The sequence below is a fragment of the Nuphar pumila genome, chromosome 5 (assembly GCF_984573655.1).
Source record: "Nuphar pumila chromosome 5, dmNupPumi1.hap1.1, whole genome shotgun sequence".
NCBI classification, from domain to species: domain Eukaryota; kingdom Viridiplantae; phylum Streptophyta; class Magnoliopsida; order Nymphaeales; family Nymphaeaceae; genus Nuphar; species Nuphar pumila.
In genome coordinates this window covers 11,254,876-11,276,100 of record NC_143253.1, presented here as the reverse complement: position 1 = coordinate 11,276,100, position 21,225 = coordinate 11,254,876, and the positions used below count along the sequence as shown (strand labels likewise).

Below are 21,225 nucleotides of genomic sequence, written 5' to 3'. Positions count from 1 at the left end.
ATCGTCTGTCTCAGTCCTCCCGTAACCCCACCCCTGACCACGCTTTTATAACCCATGAACGGTTATGAAACGTGGAAGGAGCCCGTTACGGAATCCGAGGGGACGTGATCCGTTAACGGTCTTCGAAAGATCGAGACCCGTTACGGAATCCGAAGCGTCATAACGGGCACAGAATACGAGGAGTCGTGACCCGTTATCCATTCCCATAACCCGTTACCGAATCCAAATCCAAAGAAACTTTGGGTAAAAAGATACTTGTCTTGATTGGATATGGCCCTAAAGGGCCAATTACCCGAACCCGAATCCGAGCCCGGCCCGGCTCGGCACGGCACGGCACGGCACGGCGGGCGGGCACGCGCGCGTGTGTGTGTGTGTGTGTGGTGGTCATCCCACTCCCTTGTTCTCAGGAACAAGTGTATGAGTTCTCAAGTGGCTTATAAAGCCCTCAGAAATCTCAAGCACAAGCAATGTGGGACTATTCCACCTCATCAAGACCACCTCTTTCAAAACAGCCCAGTTTCTCCTTTGAATTCTCTCTACCGTCCTTACTGTTGGATCATATTTTGGATCACACAGTTTCACAATCGTCATCATGATATAAAACACGAAATAAATCAAGAAATAGATCAGTGTAATTAACATGATTAACAGGCGACCGAAACAGTAACAGGGAGCAAGCATGGCATTTACCGCATCAGACCAAAATCCAGACGGCAGTATAACAAACATATGCACAGAACATAAAGCAAACAACAGGAACCTGTTTAGTTTATGTATCAGGCTAAGGCGTACGAAAGTACTCCCCTTAGAGAAGATTCGCCCCCACATACTCTGCAGATCAGGGTCCGGCGTCCTTCCCCCAGGATACAATAGCCACGACGAACCGAACGGTGCACTCCGACGGATCATCCTTCGAAAACAGCCTCTTCGAACCACAGTTGCAGAACAACCCCTTTCGGGATAACTCACAGGAAAAAGAGAGAGAGAAGGGAAATCGCAGAATGCTTCTTCAGAAATCGTCTGTCTCAGTCCTCCCGTAACCCCACCCCTGACCACGCTTTTATAACCCACGAACGGTTATGAAACGTGGAAGGAGCCCGTTATGGAATCCGAGGGGACGTGATCCGTTAGCGGTCTTCGAAAGATCGAGACCCGTTACGGAATCCGAAGCGTCATAACGGGCACGGAATACGAGGAGTCGTGACCCGTTATCCATTCCCATAACCCGTTACCGAATCCAAATCCAAAGAAACTTTGGGTAAAAAGATACTTGTCTTGATTGGATATGGCCCTAAAGGGCCAATTACCCGAACCCGAATCCGAGCCCGGCCCGGCTCGGCTCGGCACGGCACGGCACGGCGGGCGGGCGTGCGCGCGCGCGCGTGTGTGTGTGTGGTGGTCATCCCACTCCCTTGTTCTCAGGAACAAGTGTATGAGTTCTCAAGTGGCTTATAAAGCCCTCAGAAATCTCAAGCACAAGCAATGTGGGACTATTCCACCTCATCAAGACCACCTCTTTCAAAACAGCCCAGTTTCTCCTTTGAATTCTCTCTACCGTCCTTACTGTTGGATCATATTTTGGATCACACAGTTTCACAATCGTCATCATGATATAAAACACGAAATAAATCAAGAAATAGATCAGTGTAATTAACATGATTAACAGGCGACCGAAACAGTAACAGGGAGCAAGCATGGCATTTACCGCATCAGACCAAAATCCAGACGGCAGCATAACAAACATATGCACAGAACATAAAGCAAACAACAGGAACATGTTTAGTTTATGTATCAGGCTAAGGCGTACGAAAGTACTCCCCTTAGAGAAGATTCACCCCCACATACTGTGCAGATCAGGGTCCGGCGTCCTTCCCCCAGGATACAATAGCCACGACGAACCGAACAGTGCACTCCGACGGATCGTCCTTCGAAAACAGACTCTTTGAACCACAGTTGCAGAACAACCCCTTTCGGGATAACTCACAGGAAAAAGAGAGAGAGAAGGGAAATCGCAGAATGCTTCTTCAGAAATCGTCTGTCTCAGTCCTCCCGTAACCCCACCCCTGACCACGCTTTTATAACCCACGAACGGTTATGAAACGTGGAAGGAGCCCGTTACGGAATCCGAGGGGACGTGATCCGTTAACAGTCTTCGAAAGATCGAGACCCGTTACGGAATCCGAAGCGTCATAACGGGCACGGAATACGAGGAGTCGTGACCCGTTATCCATTCCCATAACCCATAACTGAATCCAAATCCAAAGAAACTTTGGGTAAAAAGATACTTGTCTTGATTGGATATGGCCCTAAAGGGCCAATTACCCGAACCCGAACCCGAATCCGAGCCCGGCCCGGCCCGGCTCGGCACGGCGGGCGGGCGCGCGCGCGCGCGTGTGTGTGTGTGGTGGTCATCCCACTCCCTTGTTCTCAGGAACAAGTGTAAGAGTTCTCAAGTGGCTTATAAAGCCCTCAGAAATCTCAAGCACAAGCAATGTGGGACTATTCCACCTCATCAAGACCACCTCTTTCAAAACAGCCCAGTTTCTCCTTTGAATTCTCTCTACCGTCCTTCTTACACCTAACAGCTTGGTCCCGGGTGCTAGACCAGCCGGCTTAAGCATTGAAGAGTGAAGCCTTGATCTCAAAGTGGTGGTGGGCTATTGGGCACAAAGGACACCTGGCACTGTACTTTCACATGAAGTATGCGCTGCATTGCTCACTGGCCGAATGGTCCTCAAGCTGGGGGTGCCGGCCACTTTCTAGTTTGTGGCATCGAGTATGGCCCAGGTTCGTGGCTGGGCTGGTACCATTGACCACCGAAGGGCCTGGGTGCATGTGGTCTCACACTATTAGTGGGATAATGCTGACAAACATGGGGATACGAGACGCACATGCTTACATACGTGGTGCTCTTTGGAACCCCCCGAACATGAGATGTAGCTAACTGCCCTGTTGGGGGGGGGCATATAACCTGCTTCGGGAATTCACGGTGGCTTCAATTTGTTTGACGGGTAGGAGTGAACCCTCTTCTGGGCGAGTGCATCTGGTGTATGCTGCCTTTGTGATGCGGATGCAGAAACGTCCCTTCACCTGCTTTGGTTTTGTAGCTACTTTCTGCAGGCACTTTTCTCAGCAACATGGCATGAGCAGCTGAGATTAACAGTGCTTAGAGAATCATTTGCTAGGGACCTGCTGATTAACAGAGACTTTCCTCCTACGGCGAGCAGGTGGTACTTCGTCTAGAGGTGTTGGTTGATGACTGCTTGGTGTGTAGTGTGGCGCGAGCCTAATGCTGAGCCGAGTCTCCACACTGGGCACTATTGTTTTGACTGATGTTTTTTAGTTGGTTACCTTGAAATGGTCCTGATCTGATCTGCTTTCAGGGAACGCGGTGTAGCTGTCGGTGATTGGGGCCTAGTACCTTTTGCAAGATACTCTGCCAATCTCTGAATCTGCTCATAGACTCCGCCATTACATTGCATTTTTTTTTATGATGATGAGAAACCTCGCCGAGAACCGGGTCACTTAATTAATTGGCCTGACTCCTGTGAGGTAAACCCCAAGTGGGGTCGCGGACACCCAACTTCTGCTAAGCCCACCAGTTAAAGGCACCCGCTCATCCTGTGGGAGTCGATTATGGGAAGAAGGGGTCTACATTGCATTTGTATTATGTGTAATTCTTCATTTAATTTTTGGACGATTATGGTGACATCCCGTGGTTAGGATGTGGTAAAAATAAAAATCATCGAAAAAAGGCACATTTTTTAATTAAAAAATAGAAAGAAGTGAATTGAAAATGATAATGTGAAGCTTACCTTGATATGATTGCTCATTCGGTTGACATGCAGCATATGCTTACTGTGGTTCCAGTGATTGGTGTGCTCTCTAGTGTGGATTCCTTCAAACTCTCTGCAAACAAAACAGAAGTGGATGCCATATTCGATGTGCCCCTTGAAATGTTTCTCAAGGTCCTTTATATCCTTCTCTCCATTTTTTTTATGTATTTACACGGAGAAACCACCCTTAGGACTAGGGATGGCAGTGGACCGGGGGAAAGCGGAGACCCACCCCGCCTCGCCCCCTTTTGGACCGGGGATGAAGGGCGTGAAACGGAGATGAAGGTTAAAATCTATCCTCGTGCGAGGATGGAGGCAGGGATGGACTTATGCTTTCCCCCGCCCCACCCCATCCCATCCCATCCCCGTCTCAATCCCCGCCTTGCCCCATCCCCAATCCTTCTAAGGGATGACACTAGACCGAGGGGAAATGGGGCCCCGCCCCACCTCGCCCCCGTTTGGACTGGGGATGGAGAACATGAAATGGGGATGGAGGCAGGGGTGGAGGTTAAAATCCATCCCCGTGCGGAGATGGAGGTTCGGATTTTGAGACGGCACAAGGGTGGAGACCTTGTCCTCCACCCGGTCCATTGCCATCCCTACTTAGGACCTAGTCACACTGGCTCCGTCTGCCGTACTTGCGGTTATTGTTCAGCAGCATAAAACTTTGTGGGCTTACCCCCTTCTCCGAGAAGTCGCCACACTTCGGCTTGGCGCAAGGGGTGATACCCATGAGATTTGAACCTAGATTGCCTGCCTAGCGGTCTTCTTTTCAATAATGGAAAAAACTACAGGCTAGAGGTGCCACGTTGACTGTGGTCCTGTTTTGGTGTTCGTGGTGTCAAACTCCTTGCCATCATTTGTTTTTGTAGTATTTGTATGAAATGTATAGAAACATCACGTTGGAATGTTATAAATCAAATAAATAGTAACAAGAATGCTTCTTTTCAAAATAAAGAGATTGTTTCGTTTGATATGTTATCATGACCGATAGATTTTCTGTTTGTGTAGGATGAAAAGAGGAGGTGGGAGGAGAAGGAATGGATGGGAACAAAGATTATGGTTCATTATTTTGATTTTCAAAGTGAGCAGGGTGAGTTCATGGTATGGGGATTAACGGCTAGGATCTTAATTCAAGTTGCATCATTTGTTTTCAAACGGCAGCCCAACTTTAAGCAATAGATATCTGACTGTCAAAGAAAATAGCTTGGCCTGAGTCACTAGAAGATCAACTCATTTAAGTATGGAAATGGTTGTTTTATCAATACATACAAGTTTATGTTGTTCACTTTTAGTTTGTTTCATTCCATGTAAAGGAAAGGCTTTTAGAATAGTCACTGATTTTTAGAAAATACTCTCAGCTCGGCCCTCTCCTGAGGAAGTTTTTCTGGGGAAGTATGAAAGGATTTATACATAAAAAGTGATAAGTGGTAAAAAAATTGGAGTCAACTTGTACCAGCATGACACTTTCCCACCATAATGATTTGCTGTTTGTTTTATTCATGGTGAGAAGGATTACATCAAGATTGTCAGCATTTTCCCATGAAAGTTGCATGAAACAAACAAAGTGCACGTGCACACATACACACACAAACAAAGTTGCATGAAAGAGAGAGAGAAGAGAAAGAGAGAGAGACGAAAAGCGATCAACATTACTTAAAAGTGAAACTCAACCAAGCATTGAGTCCCACAAGCACAAATACAACAACACTACATGAAAACACCATTTACACAAACAGAAAAACCCAAACACAAAACAGAAAACTCATCAAGGACCACAGACATCTAGATGAGGATCAGTTGGAGGCAAAGGTAGGTCTTTGAGATATATGCGTAAGATAGCATACACATCAGCCAAGACCCTATGAGTCAAACAATTAAGGTTGAACGGGACATCCCGAAAAGTAGCATTGTTTATGGCCATCCATATGAACCACCATATTGTAAATAACTAGACTCTCCAAATAGTCCTCCACTTTAATTATAGTAGGGCCGAGGATAAGATCTAACTCAAAGCAACCCTCCCGCACAACAATTGATGGATCCCTCCAAGTTTTAGAAAACAATTCCCGAAACACTTTACATGACCAAAAAAGATGTGTGGTTTCTTCAGCCTGTCGACAAAGCACACACCAACTGGGAAACTGAAACCTTATCATCTTGATATTGTTATGGGTTTGTATCCGGTCATGAAGAATCAACCAAGCCAATACCTTGGTCCTCGGAGGTGGTCCCTTCGCCCATAAAGCATGTTTGGGGATCCAACTCGGACTTGTAGGTAAAAGAGAACGGTAGACCTTGTGGACTTGGAAAACTCCCGCAATTGAGACTGCCCATTGAAGCCAAGATCCGTCTACCCCCACGTCCAAATCTTTGTCAAGAAACAAACGCAATGCCCTAAACCACATTTTCCTCAAATGCGATGTGTGTGGTCCACGAGCCCCCCGACGAACAGCAAGTGAATCGATTAGACCATATTTCAGTCGAAGGAAGTTTGCACATGCATCCTATGAATTATGAGCCAACCAACACTGCTTCACAGCCAATGCTACACTCTTTTTACGCAAAGTAAAAATTCCTAAGTCAGCCATAGTCTTTGGCATAATGATGGAGTCCCATCCCACCAAGTGCTTTTTATAAGGTCCATTTACACCTTGCCACAAAAAAATTGACAGGACGCGCTTAAGTTGTTGCTCAACGTTGACTGGCATGACACAAACCGACATAAAGAATTTCGAAATCACTGACAAAACTTGCCTAATCAAAGTAATTTTGCTTGCAAGAGACAAATATCTGGCACGCCAAGATTGAAGCTTAAGACCCACCTCGTCAACAACCGATGCCCATGATGTTTTAGAGGTTGCCTTGACTTGTAGGGGTAGCCCCAAGTACTTAATCTGTGTTTTGTTCTGGAATCTAGCTACTGCCATTGATTGAAATTCTGGAATCTTGATAAAAAATTGGTTGGTTTTATTTGGAAATTGGATTAAACCAGATTCTACAATCTGTGTTTTGTTCAAAATCCAGATTTGTAAGAACTTGCTCCTGACGTTGGCCCTTTTCCTAATCAACCATTGTAAGAAATCAATCGGACGATATCGTCCATTGTAGACAGCATTGTCATGACCATTTCCTGACCAGTGGGTATTTCAAGAATGACCCGATCTATTTTTAATTTTCATTAACTTTTCTACTCATTTTCAGGATATTCATATCCCAAAAAGTGGTTGAAAATAAAAGTTAAAATGGGTTTTGTCCTCCACGTGCCCAAAAAATTAAATTTCTGTAAACTTGGTTGACCAAAAACTTGATTTTAGTTAAAACATAATCTTCTAAAGACATGTTTTGCTATATATGCCATCCAAACGAGGCCTATGAAGTTGAATCAACTACTGGTGTTCGCATTGAAGGGGAATCGATACCCTTCCTTTTATCTATATTTGGTAGATACCCTAGGTTTTGGAGAAGTGAATGCTTTAAAAGTTGAAAGAAAAATAATATTGCCAGTCTTATATTGGTGGCACGCGCATGCATTATATGCATACAAAATAGTGTGATGCCATGGCCATTGTTTACAAAATTGGAAAACCTGACTTGTTTATTACAATGACCTGTAATAGTGGATGGACTGAGATATCTAATAAACTGCTTGGTTGTCAACGATCGTATGAGCAATCAGATTTATGTGCATGGATTTTTTATTTTAAGTTTAAAAAGTGGATGGAACTTGTGATAAAGCAAAAGTTGTTTGAAACTGTCATTGCATACGCATTGGTTGTGGAGTTTCAAAAGAGAGGATTGCCTCATATTCACGGTGGTGAGGATAAACCTCAATCAAATTAAGATTTTAACAAGATTGTATGTGCAAAGATACCTGACATTTCAAAACAACTGTATTTGTATAAATATGTTATACTGTACATGATTCATGGTCCGTGTGGTGCCTTAAATCCCCAATGTCCTTGCATGGATCATGTGCTTGGAAAGCAGTTGTGTAAATATGGATATCCCAAAGTCTTTTCTGAGTGGACTTCACAAGCGTGCGATAGGTACCCTATCTATAGGTGCAGAGATGATGGTAAGCATGTATTGGTGTCCTGCATTGTTTTGGACAATAGGTGGGTCGTACCTTGCAATCCGTAGTTGCTGCAGTCTAATTGTCATATGAATATTGAGATTTGTAACACATTAAATGATGTTAAATATTTATACAAGTACATATATATACAACGACCATGATCAGGCTGACATTGAGATATCATCTAAAAGAGAGAAGGCGTGTATGAATGAAGAAAAAAACTTTCAAGATGCACACTGGATCTCACCTCCAGAAGCCTGCGGTAGTATACCAGCCCCTAATTTACCTGCCTAACCAGCAAAGAATCACATATATGAGTCATTTAGGTTAAGGTGGGTTGTAGAAGATGAGTCAAACCAGACATTTTTTTTATGTGAATAAAGAAAACCCTAGTGTCGTTCGTTGTTTATATCGAGACTTCTCACCACATTACATATGGGTGAAGACTGCAAAGTTGTGGCAGAAGCAAAAGCAAAATTTTGTCATCGGTCGAATTTACACTGTTTTCCTACAAGCGAGTGAACTTTTTCACTTGAAGATTTTGTTGAATGAAGTTATCACATTCCCTAGTCATGAGGATTTGCTGACTGTTAATGGGCATGTCTGTAGAAACTTCAAGGAAAGTTGCTTAAAAAAGAGGGTTCTTGGAGGAAGATGAAAGTATTAAGCATTTCTTTATAGAAGCAATGTATAGTTTTCCTTTTGGATTAAGAGAACTCTTTTGTATTGTCACGGGCCTATTTCCTTCAATGGGCCAGCGCCGCGCAACGGTCCTTCACACCGCTGCAAGCCTACTTGTCAGCTCGCTTGCCGATCGCGGAAGCTTGTAATCACACTACAACAAAGCAGTAGATTAGCGACGACCACCTTCCGTCGCTAATCCGTCGCTAACCATGTTAGCGACGGATTAGCGACAACGCGGCGACAGTATGCTTACGTCGCGAATATTTCGACGCTAACTGGCGACGGAATAATTCCGTCGCCAAGTCCGTCGCTAATTGCGACGGAATAACGAGCGCTATATTCCGTCGCCAATCCACCGGTACTAAACGGCGACCACGGCGTGGCGACGGATTTAATTCCGTCGCTAAGTCGTCGCTAGATTAATATGAATAGCGACGGAATCATCCGTCGCTAATCCGTCGCAAAAACGAAAAAAAATCAAAAAAAATTTATTTAAAAATTAATTACGGAGAACTGTACAATTTATATTTCCTGTACAATTTATATTTCCTGTAAATAAAAAACAAACCACACAAAAAAATTCATATAACAAGTATCTATAATAATTAATCGTTCCACCTTAAAACTAAGAAGTTTAATTATTTACAATTCAACAATTACAATTAGGAAAAATAAAAAAAATAGAACTTCTTCAACACAGTCCTCTAATCATCGCCAAGATTTTGTGCGTCTTCTTGTTCATTGTCTTTATCTGTCCCTTCAGCTCCACTACCCTGATTATCGCTAGCAGCCTACACAAGAAAAGAACAGTCAGTATTGATAAACAAAATATAATGAAATAAATTACACACTATATGTGATTCTATCATGTGCTCATGTGTGATCTAAGGCAATAAAAAAACTCTATATGTGATTCTATCATGCTCATATGTGTGCTAAGGCAGTCAAAAAATTGAATATGTGATTATAGCATGTTCATATGTGTTCTAAGGCATATAAAAAAACTCTATATGTGATTCTACCATGCTCAGATGTGCTTTAAGGCAGGCAAAAAACTATATATGTGATTCGATCATGCTCGTATGTGTGCTAAGGCAGTAAAAAAATTGAATATGTGAATATAGCATGCTCATATGTGCTCTAAGGCAGGCAAAGCCAAAAATTTTATATGTGATTCTATCATAAATGATATATAACATGTTCATATGTGTTCTAAGGCAGTTAAAAAACTCTATATGTTATTATAGCATGTTCATATGTGTGCTAAGGCAGTCAAAAAACATAATATGTGATTATAATATGCTCATATGTGTTCTTAGGCAGTAAAAAAACTGAATATGTGATTATAGCATGCTTATGTGTTCTAATGCAATCAAAAAAACTTTATATGTGATTCTATCATGCTCATATGTGCTTTAAGACAGACAAAAAATTAAATATATATATATGTGATTCTATCATGCTCATATGTGTGCTAAGGCAGTAAAAAAATTGAATATGTGACTATAGCATGTTCATATGTGTTCTAAGGCATCTAGAAAAACTCTATATGTGATTCTACCATGCTCAAATGTGCTTTAAGATAGTCAAAAAAACTATATATGTGATTATACCTGAGAGGGACCTGGAATCGAAGATCCCCTATCCTGAACAGCGGCCTTGATCTCATTTCGGAGAAAGGGGGCGACGGTGTATTGGAAGTAGTTATTCAGTGATTCATTAATGATCTCGCGTATATCATCACCGGAAAGAATAGTCGGCTGCTTGGAGCTTATGTCGGCGCAAGAAGTTGGTGAGCCGTAACTGGAAGAACCAATAACTGGTGAAGTGTTCATATTACTCCCAAACCCGAACACGCGACCTTTTTTGGGTTCACCTGCTGCAGTCACCCATGCTGTAGGATCAAATGATGGATGCTGAGTAGCGTCTTCACCATATCGCTCTACCATTTGTTGCTCATATGCCTCCTACAAAATAATGTTTAAAGTATTCATTAATAATTAATGATAACATTATGATGACTTGCATATATATTGCAATGATTATTAATAGAATTAATACATACCGTTGTCGTTCTCGCCTTCTCTGATACGAAGACTCCCGTGGTCTTCCGTTTATGTGTTTCTACAAACACATCCTTATATGGTACACTGCCTCCTTTTTCTGCTTCCTGCGAAGTTAAATGACAAAAGATTTAGTACACAAATTTGCAACTATACTTATAAAATTAATATTATATATTGATGAGTTACCATTTTCTTTAGGTGGCTCCCAAATGTCTTAGATCCACCTGTGTGTAGATGGGCTTCGGGCATCTTCGATCGATTTTGTGAAGCCTTCGCAGAGCGATTTTTAAATGCATCTCCCGCCCACATATCGCACATTTCATCCCAGTAATCTCTCCTGATAGTAATAGGACCATGGCCCTTCCACAGTAATGGATCATCTACTACGCCAGATGCTTTTTTTGCTGCAGTCTTCATAGTGTGCAGCATGTCTGCAAATCGATTGGCAGCCACCTTCTGCCACACCTTCCTTGCATCATTTTCTTCCACCGTAGTTGCAAAGCGATTCGAAGCCTACAAATATTTTCAGAAAGTTAGTAGACATTGCTTAAATAAATTAAATATGAAACACATTAACTATGAGGAACAACTGTATACCATAAATAAGGACCACAATCTGTCTAATACCTCCTTTGGATACTCTTTCCATTGAGCAACTGGTCCTGGTAGATGTTGAAGAAGTGAATTCCTAATCTCCCGTACTACTTCTTGTGGCTCAAACCTCGTGCTGCACATGAATTGTTACACAGTAAATATCAATATAAAATATTTAAAAGATATACAATAATTGAAAACAAAATACTTACGGTCGATTATCGATATACACTATTCGAATGAGTCTTCTTGTGCCAGCCTGTGAAGACCCTGTTTCCTGTGTTGGCTGTTGACTTGTGCGATCAACTGGTGTAGGTGGGTCGTGTACAGACGCAACATCATCTGTAAAAAAATACACACCAAGTTCTCAGAATGTGCATTTGAACTAATCAAGCATCTAATTAGTTATATGATATACCTATCACAGGAGCCCGTGAAGATGAAGGTTGAGCCTGGCTACTACTGGATGAGCGACCACTATAACCTCCACGAACCATATTCTAACAAATAACATATGTCATACAATACATTCAAATAATTCACATCAAGTATTACAATGCATTCAAGTCATTCACATCAAGCATTGCAATGCATTCAAATAATTCAAATCATTGACATCAAGTATTGCACTAATTCAAATCATTCGTTAATTGCATAAATTATAATACATTCAGATAATTGAAATCATTCACATCAAGTATTACAATGCATTCGAATCATTCGTATCAAGTATTACAATACATTGAAATAAAATTTTTAATCATTCACACCAAGTATTGCAATACAACTCACGTCAAGTATTACAATGCATTTAAATAGAGGTTTGTAGTATAAGATTTTGCTCACTAGCTTGAGAATTCTTCCTCGTCACTAGTTTGACTTTCTTCTTCTTCTTCTTCTTCTTCTTCTTCTTCTTCATCATTGTTTGCCCATCCACTTGGTACATCATTTGGATCACATTCCTCTATGAATGTTTCATCAGTCAATGGAGATATGACATGCATATCATGCGCAACATCGTGACCATAAGCGAAGTCACAGACATCATCTGATTGATAGTAATCACTGTCTTCAGCTAACTCATCTTCTTATAACTGATCATACTCGGGGTATAGTTTGGATTTCACCTTGCAAACTGCCCACCATTCATTTCTATCTGACTTTTTTATACTCGGATATGAAGTATAATAAACTTGTTGAGCTTGCGAGGCTAATATGAATGGTTCATATGTTCCAAACCTGGATTTATGATTCACCTCCACAATGCCTGAAGCTTTGTCGAGTCTTGTTGCAGTTGGATCAAACCAATGACACTTGAATACCGTAACCCTGTTATTCATGCCTAAGTAAGTCAACTCCATTATTTCCTCTATAACACCGTAGTAATCATGTTCATTTTCACCGTAGCTGCTACCCTTGACACACACGCCACTATTTATCATTGATTTGTTTATACCGTAGTCTTTTGTATGGAATTGATAACCATTTACGATATACCCGTTGTAGCATTGCACAACTTTGGTCGGACCATTTTCTAAATCACATATTCCTTGATCTTTAACATCACCATGGCGAACCTACGCACAGACATAAACAATTATTGTGATCACGATCAATTAAGTAACTTAGTGTTGTTTATAAGTACAAAATTTATGTTAGCTTCTTTACCAACTGTTTCAACCACTCCACAAACTTAGTTTCACGTTCTTTTTGTACTTCTGCATTAGTGAGATGTGAAACTTTGCTTTGCAACTCCAGATCAAATCGTCTGCAAACCACAAATACTTATATTACCGAGCCATGTATCCACATATAGAACATAAAAGGATTTATAATTGAGTTGCATATACATATACTTACTCGATGTATGGGTCGATCGCTGAACAATTAAAAAGAATATAGATGTGTGCTGCATCTTGCTCTCGATCTGTCAATAGCCTTGATCGGCAACTACCAAATGCATGCCCAAGTCGTTGAAATATCGACAGCTTGTCAGCTACAGTTACTTGTTCTCCATCATCGTTACGGGGCGGGCATGTGTAACGTGTTGAAATATGAGGTTCGAAGTACATAGATGAGAAATTTGAAATCTCTTCTAAAGTGTACGCCTCACAAATAGAGCCTTCTACTCTTGCTTTATTACGAACCTTTTTTTTTAGGTCGAACATGCATCTGACAAGAATATACATTTCAAATTTTAAATATCTGTCATTAAAGAGACAAATATAAAAAAACATATACCTTTCAAATGGGTACATCCATCGATATTGCACAGGGCCACCAACCCTTAGTTCATATGGCAAATGTATGATCAAATGTTCCATAACATCGAAAAATGCTGGCGTAAATATCTTTTCTAACAGACAAACAGTGGTGATGACAGAGTCCTCGAGATTCTTTACATCTGATACAATGACCTCCGATGCGCACAATGTTCTGAAAAATCCGCTCAACTCAGACAATACCCCCCATATAGGTTTGTCTAACATATCATGGAATGCTAGGGGTATCAATCGTTGCATAAAGATATGACAATCATGGCTCTTCAACCCATATAACTGTCCATCGTCAATCTTCACAGCCCGAGCAATGTTAGAGACATATCCATCTGGAAATCTCAGTTGTCTCAACCATTGACATACATGTTTTATTTGATCAGGTCCGAGCACGTACTTCGCCTTTGGTTTCAGTACTTTGCCATTATACTCTTTGAGTTCCAATTCTGGTCTTTTACATATTAATTTTAAATCCATACGGGCCTTCGGATTATCCTTCGTTTTTCTTTTAATATTCATTACTGTATTGAACACATTATCAAACACATTTTTCTCTACATGCATCACATCCAAATTATGTCGTATCAATAGGGTCGGCCAATACGGTAGTTCCCAAAAAATAGATTTTTTCGTCCAATTGTGTTCCTTCCCAAATCCACGGAAGGGTGTAGAACTGCGGGCATCTGTTAATACATCTGGAAAGTATTGCAATCTTCTTAAAATCTCTATGCCAGACAATCTTGAGGATGGACCTTCCATTTCAGTTGTGTCTGCTGTAAATGCATTCTTTTGACGTCGGAACGGATGATCGCTGGGTAGAAATCGACGATGGCAATCAAACCAGCAAGGCTTCCTTCCATGCCTCAATCTAAAAGCTTTGGAATCCTCCATGCAGTACGGACAAGCCAACCTCCCATGTGTGCTCCAACCAGATAACATACCATATGCAGGGAAGTCTCTGATTGTCCATAGAACAGCGGCCTTCATGTTGAAATTTTGTTTTTTGTGGGCATCATACGTGGTAACACCGTCATCCCACAGTACTTTTAATTCATCAATCAATGGCCTTAGATATACATCAAGATTTTGGCCAGGTGAGGTCGGACCAGGGATCAACAGAGACAAGAAAAGATTTGGACGTTTCATACACAAGCTTGGTGGAAGGTTGTATGGAGTTACAAATACTGGCCAGCATGAGTATGAAGTTGATCTACCCCCAAATGGATTAAATCCATCTGTACATAGACCGAGTCTAACATTTCGCACTTCCATTGCGAAGTTCTGATGAGTACGATCAAAGTGCTTCCAAGCTTCAGCGTCAACAGGATGCGTGATCTTGTTTTCATCGTGTCGAACTTTATTTGCATGCCATCTCATGTGTTTAGCTGTCTTTGAAGACATATACAATCGCTGCAATCTAGGAGTGATAGGAAAGTAGCGGAGCGACTTGTATGAAACTTCCTTTGATCTCGTGCTACCATTGCCTCTTGTCTTTGGCTTGAACCGAGGATGCCCACATGACGGGCATGATATGTCGTTTTCCTGCTCCTTGAAATACAACATGCAGTGATTTGGACAAGCATCAATCTTTTTGTAACCCATACCTAGAGCGTTGACCATAACTTTCGCACGATAGAAATTTTGTGGCAATTTCTCATCTTTAGGCAACATACTCTTCACAATCATGCATAAACGGTCAAAACATGATTGACTCAAATTATACTCGGACTTCAAATTCATTAGTTGAAGAACTGCAGACAAGATAGTGTGACTCTCACAACCGTTCCAAAGTGGCTCATCAGCATCTTTAAGTAAATCATAAAATCTACTAGCTGCATCGTTTGGTGATTCTTCATCTACGACAGTTCTTACATCACTAGAACTCATAGCAGAACCCAGTTCTGTTCCTGCAGCATCAAATATCAAATTCGTATATGGATTATCGTGCACCACATTCACCCGTGCATCAAAATCGTTTCTAAATTCTTCTCCATGAAATGCCCAGTTCTGATAATCACTCACAAAACCCTTCCTGTATAGGTGATGTCTAACGCCATGAGGTTCTACAAATCGATTATTCTTACAAATCTTGCAGGGACACCTAATCCGACCTGTGGGATCTACCGTACTGACACTCGCCGTTGCAAATTCAATAAAACTATCGACACCATCCATATATTCATGCGATAACTCATTGTCCACTATCCTACGGTACATCCATTCACGGTTTGCAGTCATTCTGTCGTATGATGTTACGAATAGTATCCTAACGAATTAAGAAAAAAACAATCAGAATGCGACGATGAAGAAAATATCAAATTTATCATGCAATATACTATGTCAAACAATAACAAGAATTTTGATGCATGCATTGATAACTTAATATTTTCATGTGCAAACTATTAATGACATGATACAATCATTTGAAGCATGCTTTTATTATAAAATTTCACATGGAAGTCAAAATCAAATTGAAAGTAACTACATGCAAGCATGGATACAATTACATCAAACATTGCAATATATCATAATCATTCATATCAAATAAATGGCAAACATGTACCTGCAGCAAACACACTTCAATATCTCACTAACTACTACCATGCTTAGCATGGACTCCGTACTCCAAAAATAAGAACACTTCCATATTTCTACATTAAAATCATGCTCAGCATGATCTCCGAACTCCAACAAAGCAGTCCTAGATATCAACAACTAAGTGAGTGTGTGAACAATAAAGTGCTGCATTCAATAAATTAAATAACATGTGATACGTTTGCATCACTTACTCACCACGGGTATTTACCCGATTTGCATTGTTTTTGTCATTTACTTACCACAGGTGGCCGAGCACGAGTTGGTTCCGTTGAAAAATCTGCACAAAAACAAAACAAATTAAGTAACAAACTAACTAATCATGAAACAAGATGAAACACTAACTAAAAAAATTAAAACAAATTAAAACAACTCTAACTAATTGAAAGAAGAGAAAAGAAAAATAGTATATATGTTAAGCCAAATCTAACTAGAAGATGCTAATTTAACAAACCAGCTATAACATGTTGAACCAGTCGACTAACATAAAGTCATAGACAATTTCTAATCTGAACTACTTAGCAAAGGAATAGTAAATCAATCAATTAGTTTACTAGAAAAGATGTGAACTCCGTTTAACCACCACTATCATAAAGAATTCAAATAGCCCTAATCTAACTAACTGATTGTGAGAACATTAAATACCAATCTATCTAAGAAAAATATAATTATAAAAGACTAATAGATTGAAATACTCTAACTAACCCGATTTCAAGAAAACAAATTGAAGTAAAACTAACTACCAGTAGACATTAACAAACTAACAAATTGAACAACATGGACAACTTGTATATATACATTACAAAAAAATTTCAACTTAAAATCCATATGGACAACATATATGCAAACTACACTTAAAACCATATGGACATCTTATATACACATATTACAATTTTTTTTTCAAGCTAATCACATGGACAACATAGGGATCACATAATAACTTTTTTTTTTTTTAAAAGAGATCACATGGGCAGCATAGGTATCCATAACAAAAATTCTTTTCAAAACAGATCACATAGGCAACGTAGGTATCTCATAACAAATTTTTTTTCTAAAAACAAACACATAGGCAACATAGTATTCCTACTAAAGATTTTTTTTTCAAACTGATTTACATAGGCAGCATATGCATTAAAAAACAGATTTTTTTGAAACCAATTCACATAGACAGCATAATATATCTCATAACAGATTGTTTTTTTCAAAAGCAATACACATCGGCAGCATGTTATTCCTACTACAGATTTTATTTTTCAAACGATTCATATAGGCAGCATAGGCATTCAAAAACAGAATTTTTTTTTGACAAGTCACTTAGGCAGCATAACGCAGGGGGTCGACCCCCCCTGCCGGAAAGCACGGCAGGGGGTTAAACCCCCTGCCTTTCCGGCAGAGAAGGGGGTTAAACCCCCTGCCGGAAAGGCAGTTCCGGCATGGGGGGTTGACCCCCTGCTGTGCCTTTACGGCAGGGGGGTCGACCCCCCATGCGTTTTCGGCAGGGGGTCGACCCCCCATGCCTTTTCGGCAGGGGGTCGACCCCCCATGCCTTTCCGGCAGGGGGTCGACCCCCCCTGCCGGAAAGCACGGCAGGGGGTTAAACCCCCTGCGTTTCCGGCAGGGAAGGGGCGTACCCCCTGCGTTTAGAAGAAGAAGAAGAAGAAGAAGAAGAAGAAGAAGAAGAAGAAGAAGAAGAAGAAGAAGAAGAATATTACCTGCGCTTTGCCGGACGGTGGCGGGAGGTTGACGGGGAGCGGCAGCTGGCGAGCGCCGGCTGGCGAGCGGTGGACGGGGAGCGGCGGCTGGCGAGCGGCGGTGGCCGGACGGTGGCGAGAGCCGACGGGCGGCGGGAGGGAGCAATACAGCGAAACAGGGAAAAGAGAAAGAGGGATGGGATTAGGGATTTACGCGACATTTAGCGACGGCTTAGCGACGGAAAAATTCCGTCGCTAAGCCGTCGCGAAACCCAAATACCAAAAAAGCGACGGAATATATTCTGTCGCTACTCCGTCGCTAATTAGCGACGGATTAGCGACGACAGAGTTCCCTCTCTAAATCCGTCGCTAAAATGGTGTTCTTGTAATTAAAAGTAGCGACAAAAACATGCAGTCGCTAATCCGTCGCTAAGTAGCGACAGATTAGCGATAAAAGTCGTTTCCTCGCTAATCCGTCGCAAATTAGCGACAGATTCTATCTCTAGCTAATCTGTCGCTAAGTAGCGACGGGAAAAATCCGTCGCTAATTTCCGTCGCTAATTAACAATTTTCTTGTAGTGTCAGAGTGCAAGAGAGAATAAAGGGAGAGGAATTGCAATCACAAGAAACAATCACAACGAGGGTGAACAAAAGAAAGCTCAACGCATTTACTTCATTCACAATTTTGCCCGCAAGCGATTACAGTTCAAGTATACGAGCTGTCCCTTCGAGGTATTGATTCACCTGAACCGGACAACTTACATCAGACTCAACAAAAGAAAAACAGACTCTAAGCGCAACTGTACACTGTAAGTCGCAAGGGAATATGCTCCCCCCATCAAATCATGTGCCATCCTCGGCGCCATCTATTTTGTAGTAAGCCCTAACTTCAGTCGGGTAGCGGCTGTTCATTCGAAATGCAGGCTCCCACGTTGGTTCCACTATTTCCTCCCACTGTACCAAGTATTTCTTTGCTTGCCCCAAGTAGTTGACCTTGTGGCGAAGGATCTGACTGAGGTGCTTCTCGACCCGTTATGCTGCCGGGGCCCTTTGCATGATGGGAGCACGTTGTGACACACTGTGTTCCGGGTCTCTATCATCTGGATGGAACTGCTTGAGGTTGCACACGTGGAACACCGGGTGCACCTTGAAGTCTGGGGGCAATTCCAGCTTGTATGCCAGCTTGCCCACCTTCTTTGTGATGGTGAAGGGTCTCTCATACTTTCTCAGTAGTCTGCGGTGCCGCCCGCGGAAGATGCCTGTGCGATCAGGATATAATTTCACCAACACTTGGTCCCCAACTTGGAACCCTACGGGTCGACAGTGTTTGTCCGCCCACTTCTTCATTCTCTTTGCCGCTTTGTGTAAGAATGTCTTCGCTAACTCATTTTGCTCGTGTCAGTCGCGAACAAACTGATTGGTGACAGATGACCTTCTCTTTTCTTGTGCAGCAAGAGTGTGCGGGGTCAGTGGCTGCTGCCCCATGACTATCTCAAACAGACTGTGGCCGAAAGACTCGCTCTTCTGCAGATTATAACAAAACTGTGTCACATCAAGGAGCTTCACCCAATTTTTTTGATTGGCACTAACAAAGTGCCTAAGGTACTGCTCCAGTATCCCGTTGATGCTCTCTGTCTGCCCATTTATTTGCGGATGGAAGCTTGTTGAAAATAGCAAATCAGAGCTAAGTAGCTGAAATACTTCACGTCAGAACTTACCCGTGAAGCGAGCATCGCGATCACTCACAATGCTCTTTGGTATGCCCCAGTGCTTCACCACATGCTTTACGAACAACTCTACAGTCTTCTCTGCAGGGCACTCCTTGGAAGCTGGGATGAAGGTGGCATACTTTGAGAAACGATCCACCACGACCAAAATAGAACTGATGCCCTCTACCTTTGGCAGAGTAACAATAAAGTCCATAGAGATGCTATCCCAAGGACGTTCTGGAATTGGTAGAGGCTCAAGGAGACCGGCAACCTTTTGGTTTGTCCCATTATCTTGCTGGCAGATGAGACATGTTTGCATATACCCCTCAACATCGTTCCTCATCTGCGGCCAATAGTAGCCGCGCTCAAGGAGTGCTAAGGTCTGCTCCTAACCAGGATGGCTGGCCCATAGTGTATCATGGCACTTCTTCAGCAATTCTCGGCGGAGGCTTACCCACCGCGGCACAAAGATGCGTCCCCCTTTGGTGATGAGGAGTCCATCTTGTAGCCAAAATCGCCGAGTCTTCTCTGTATGCGCTAAGGAAACAAGGTGTTGTACTATCAGGTACTACTGCGTACCTTCGGGGATGCGGCTCAGCAATGCGCCCTCCAAATGCACTTCGGAAGGCCCCACACGCACAACTGCCAATTCAGCATTGCGGCTCTGGGCGTCCGCCACAACATTGGTCTTTCCAACCTTATACTCCAAGGCAAAGTCCAACTCAGTCAAAAACATCTGCCATCGAGCTTGCTTAGGCGTCAACTTCTTCTGCGTTTGAAAATAGCTCGTGGCCACATTGTTCATCTTGATGACGAACTCAGCACCCAAAAGGTAGTGTCGCCAGGTCCTGAGGCAATACACAATGACGATCATCTCACGTTCATGCACTGTGTAACGCCTTTCTGCATCTTTCAGCTTACGACTCTCATATGCGATCAGATGGCCATCTTGCATAATAACTCTGCCAATGGCAAAGTCTGAGGCATCTGTGTGGACTTCAAATGGTCTCGAATGATCAGGCAGTCGCAGCACTGGTTTCCTCACTAAAGCTTTTTTCAAGCCATCAAAGGCATCTTGGCACGCTCCTGTCCAGAGTTATACCCGATTCTTCTTTAACAAATATGTGAGGGGCGCAACAATGAGAGAATAACCTTCGATGAAACGTCGATAATAGTTTGCCAACCCGAGGAATGACCACAATTCTGGCACTTTGCTTGGCGGAACCCATTCCTGGATGATCCTTATCTTCTGCCCATCCATACGCAGCACGCCACGCCCCACAACATGGCCAAGGAAGCTAATCTCCTCCTGCCCGAAGAAGCACTTATCTCATTTGACACAGAGGTCATTCTTCTTCAGCACCTGAAACACTATTTGCAAGTGTCCGACATGTTCCTCCATGTTGTTGCTGTAAATCATGATATCATCCAAGTAGACTACCACAATCTTGTCTAAGTAAGGGTAGAAGATTTGGTTCATTAAAGTCGTAAACGTGGCTGGAGCATTTGTCAGCCCGAATGACATTATTAGAAATTCGTAAGCACCATAGCGGGTGACACAAGTTGTTTTCGGCTCATCACTTTCAGCAATCCTCACTTGCTAGTAACCCGATCGCAGATCTAGCTTGAAAAAGATATGGGCACTACCTAGCTGATCGAACAAGTCTGCTATCAATGACAATGGATACTTGTTCTT

At 42.2% G+C, this 21,225-nt stretch overlaps 1 protein-coding gene and 1 long non-coding RNA gene across 2 annotated transcripts in view; one reads left to right on the top strand and one right to left on the bottom strand.

The window, feature by feature from the left end:
* The window catches only part of LOC149836779 (nudix hydrolase 11-like), a 34,565-nt gene extending 29,441 nt beyond the window's left edge, over positions 1–5,124 (top strand). The window contains exons 3-4 of the mRNA XM_090007117.1: positions 3,849–3,968; positions 4,848–5,124. Of these exons, the coding sequence (XP_089863243.1) occupies positions 3,849–3,968; positions 4,848–5,018 (291 nt within the window). The 3' untranslated portion in view covers positions 5,019–5,124. The remainder of the gene's footprint in view (positions 1–3,848; positions 3,969–4,847) is intronic.
* A 4,030-nt stretch (positions 5,125–9,154) lies between these two features.
* Positions 9,155–10,368, bottom strand: LOC149836778 (uncharacterized). The gene is made up of 2 exons (XR_016432058.1): positions 10,212–10,368; positions 9,155–9,389 (listed from the first exon to the last, which is right to left on the bottom strand). It is a non-coding gene; the product is annotated as an uncharacterized LOC149836778 (long non-coding RNA).
* Between the last annotated feature and the right edge of the window lie 10,857 nt (positions 10,369–21,225).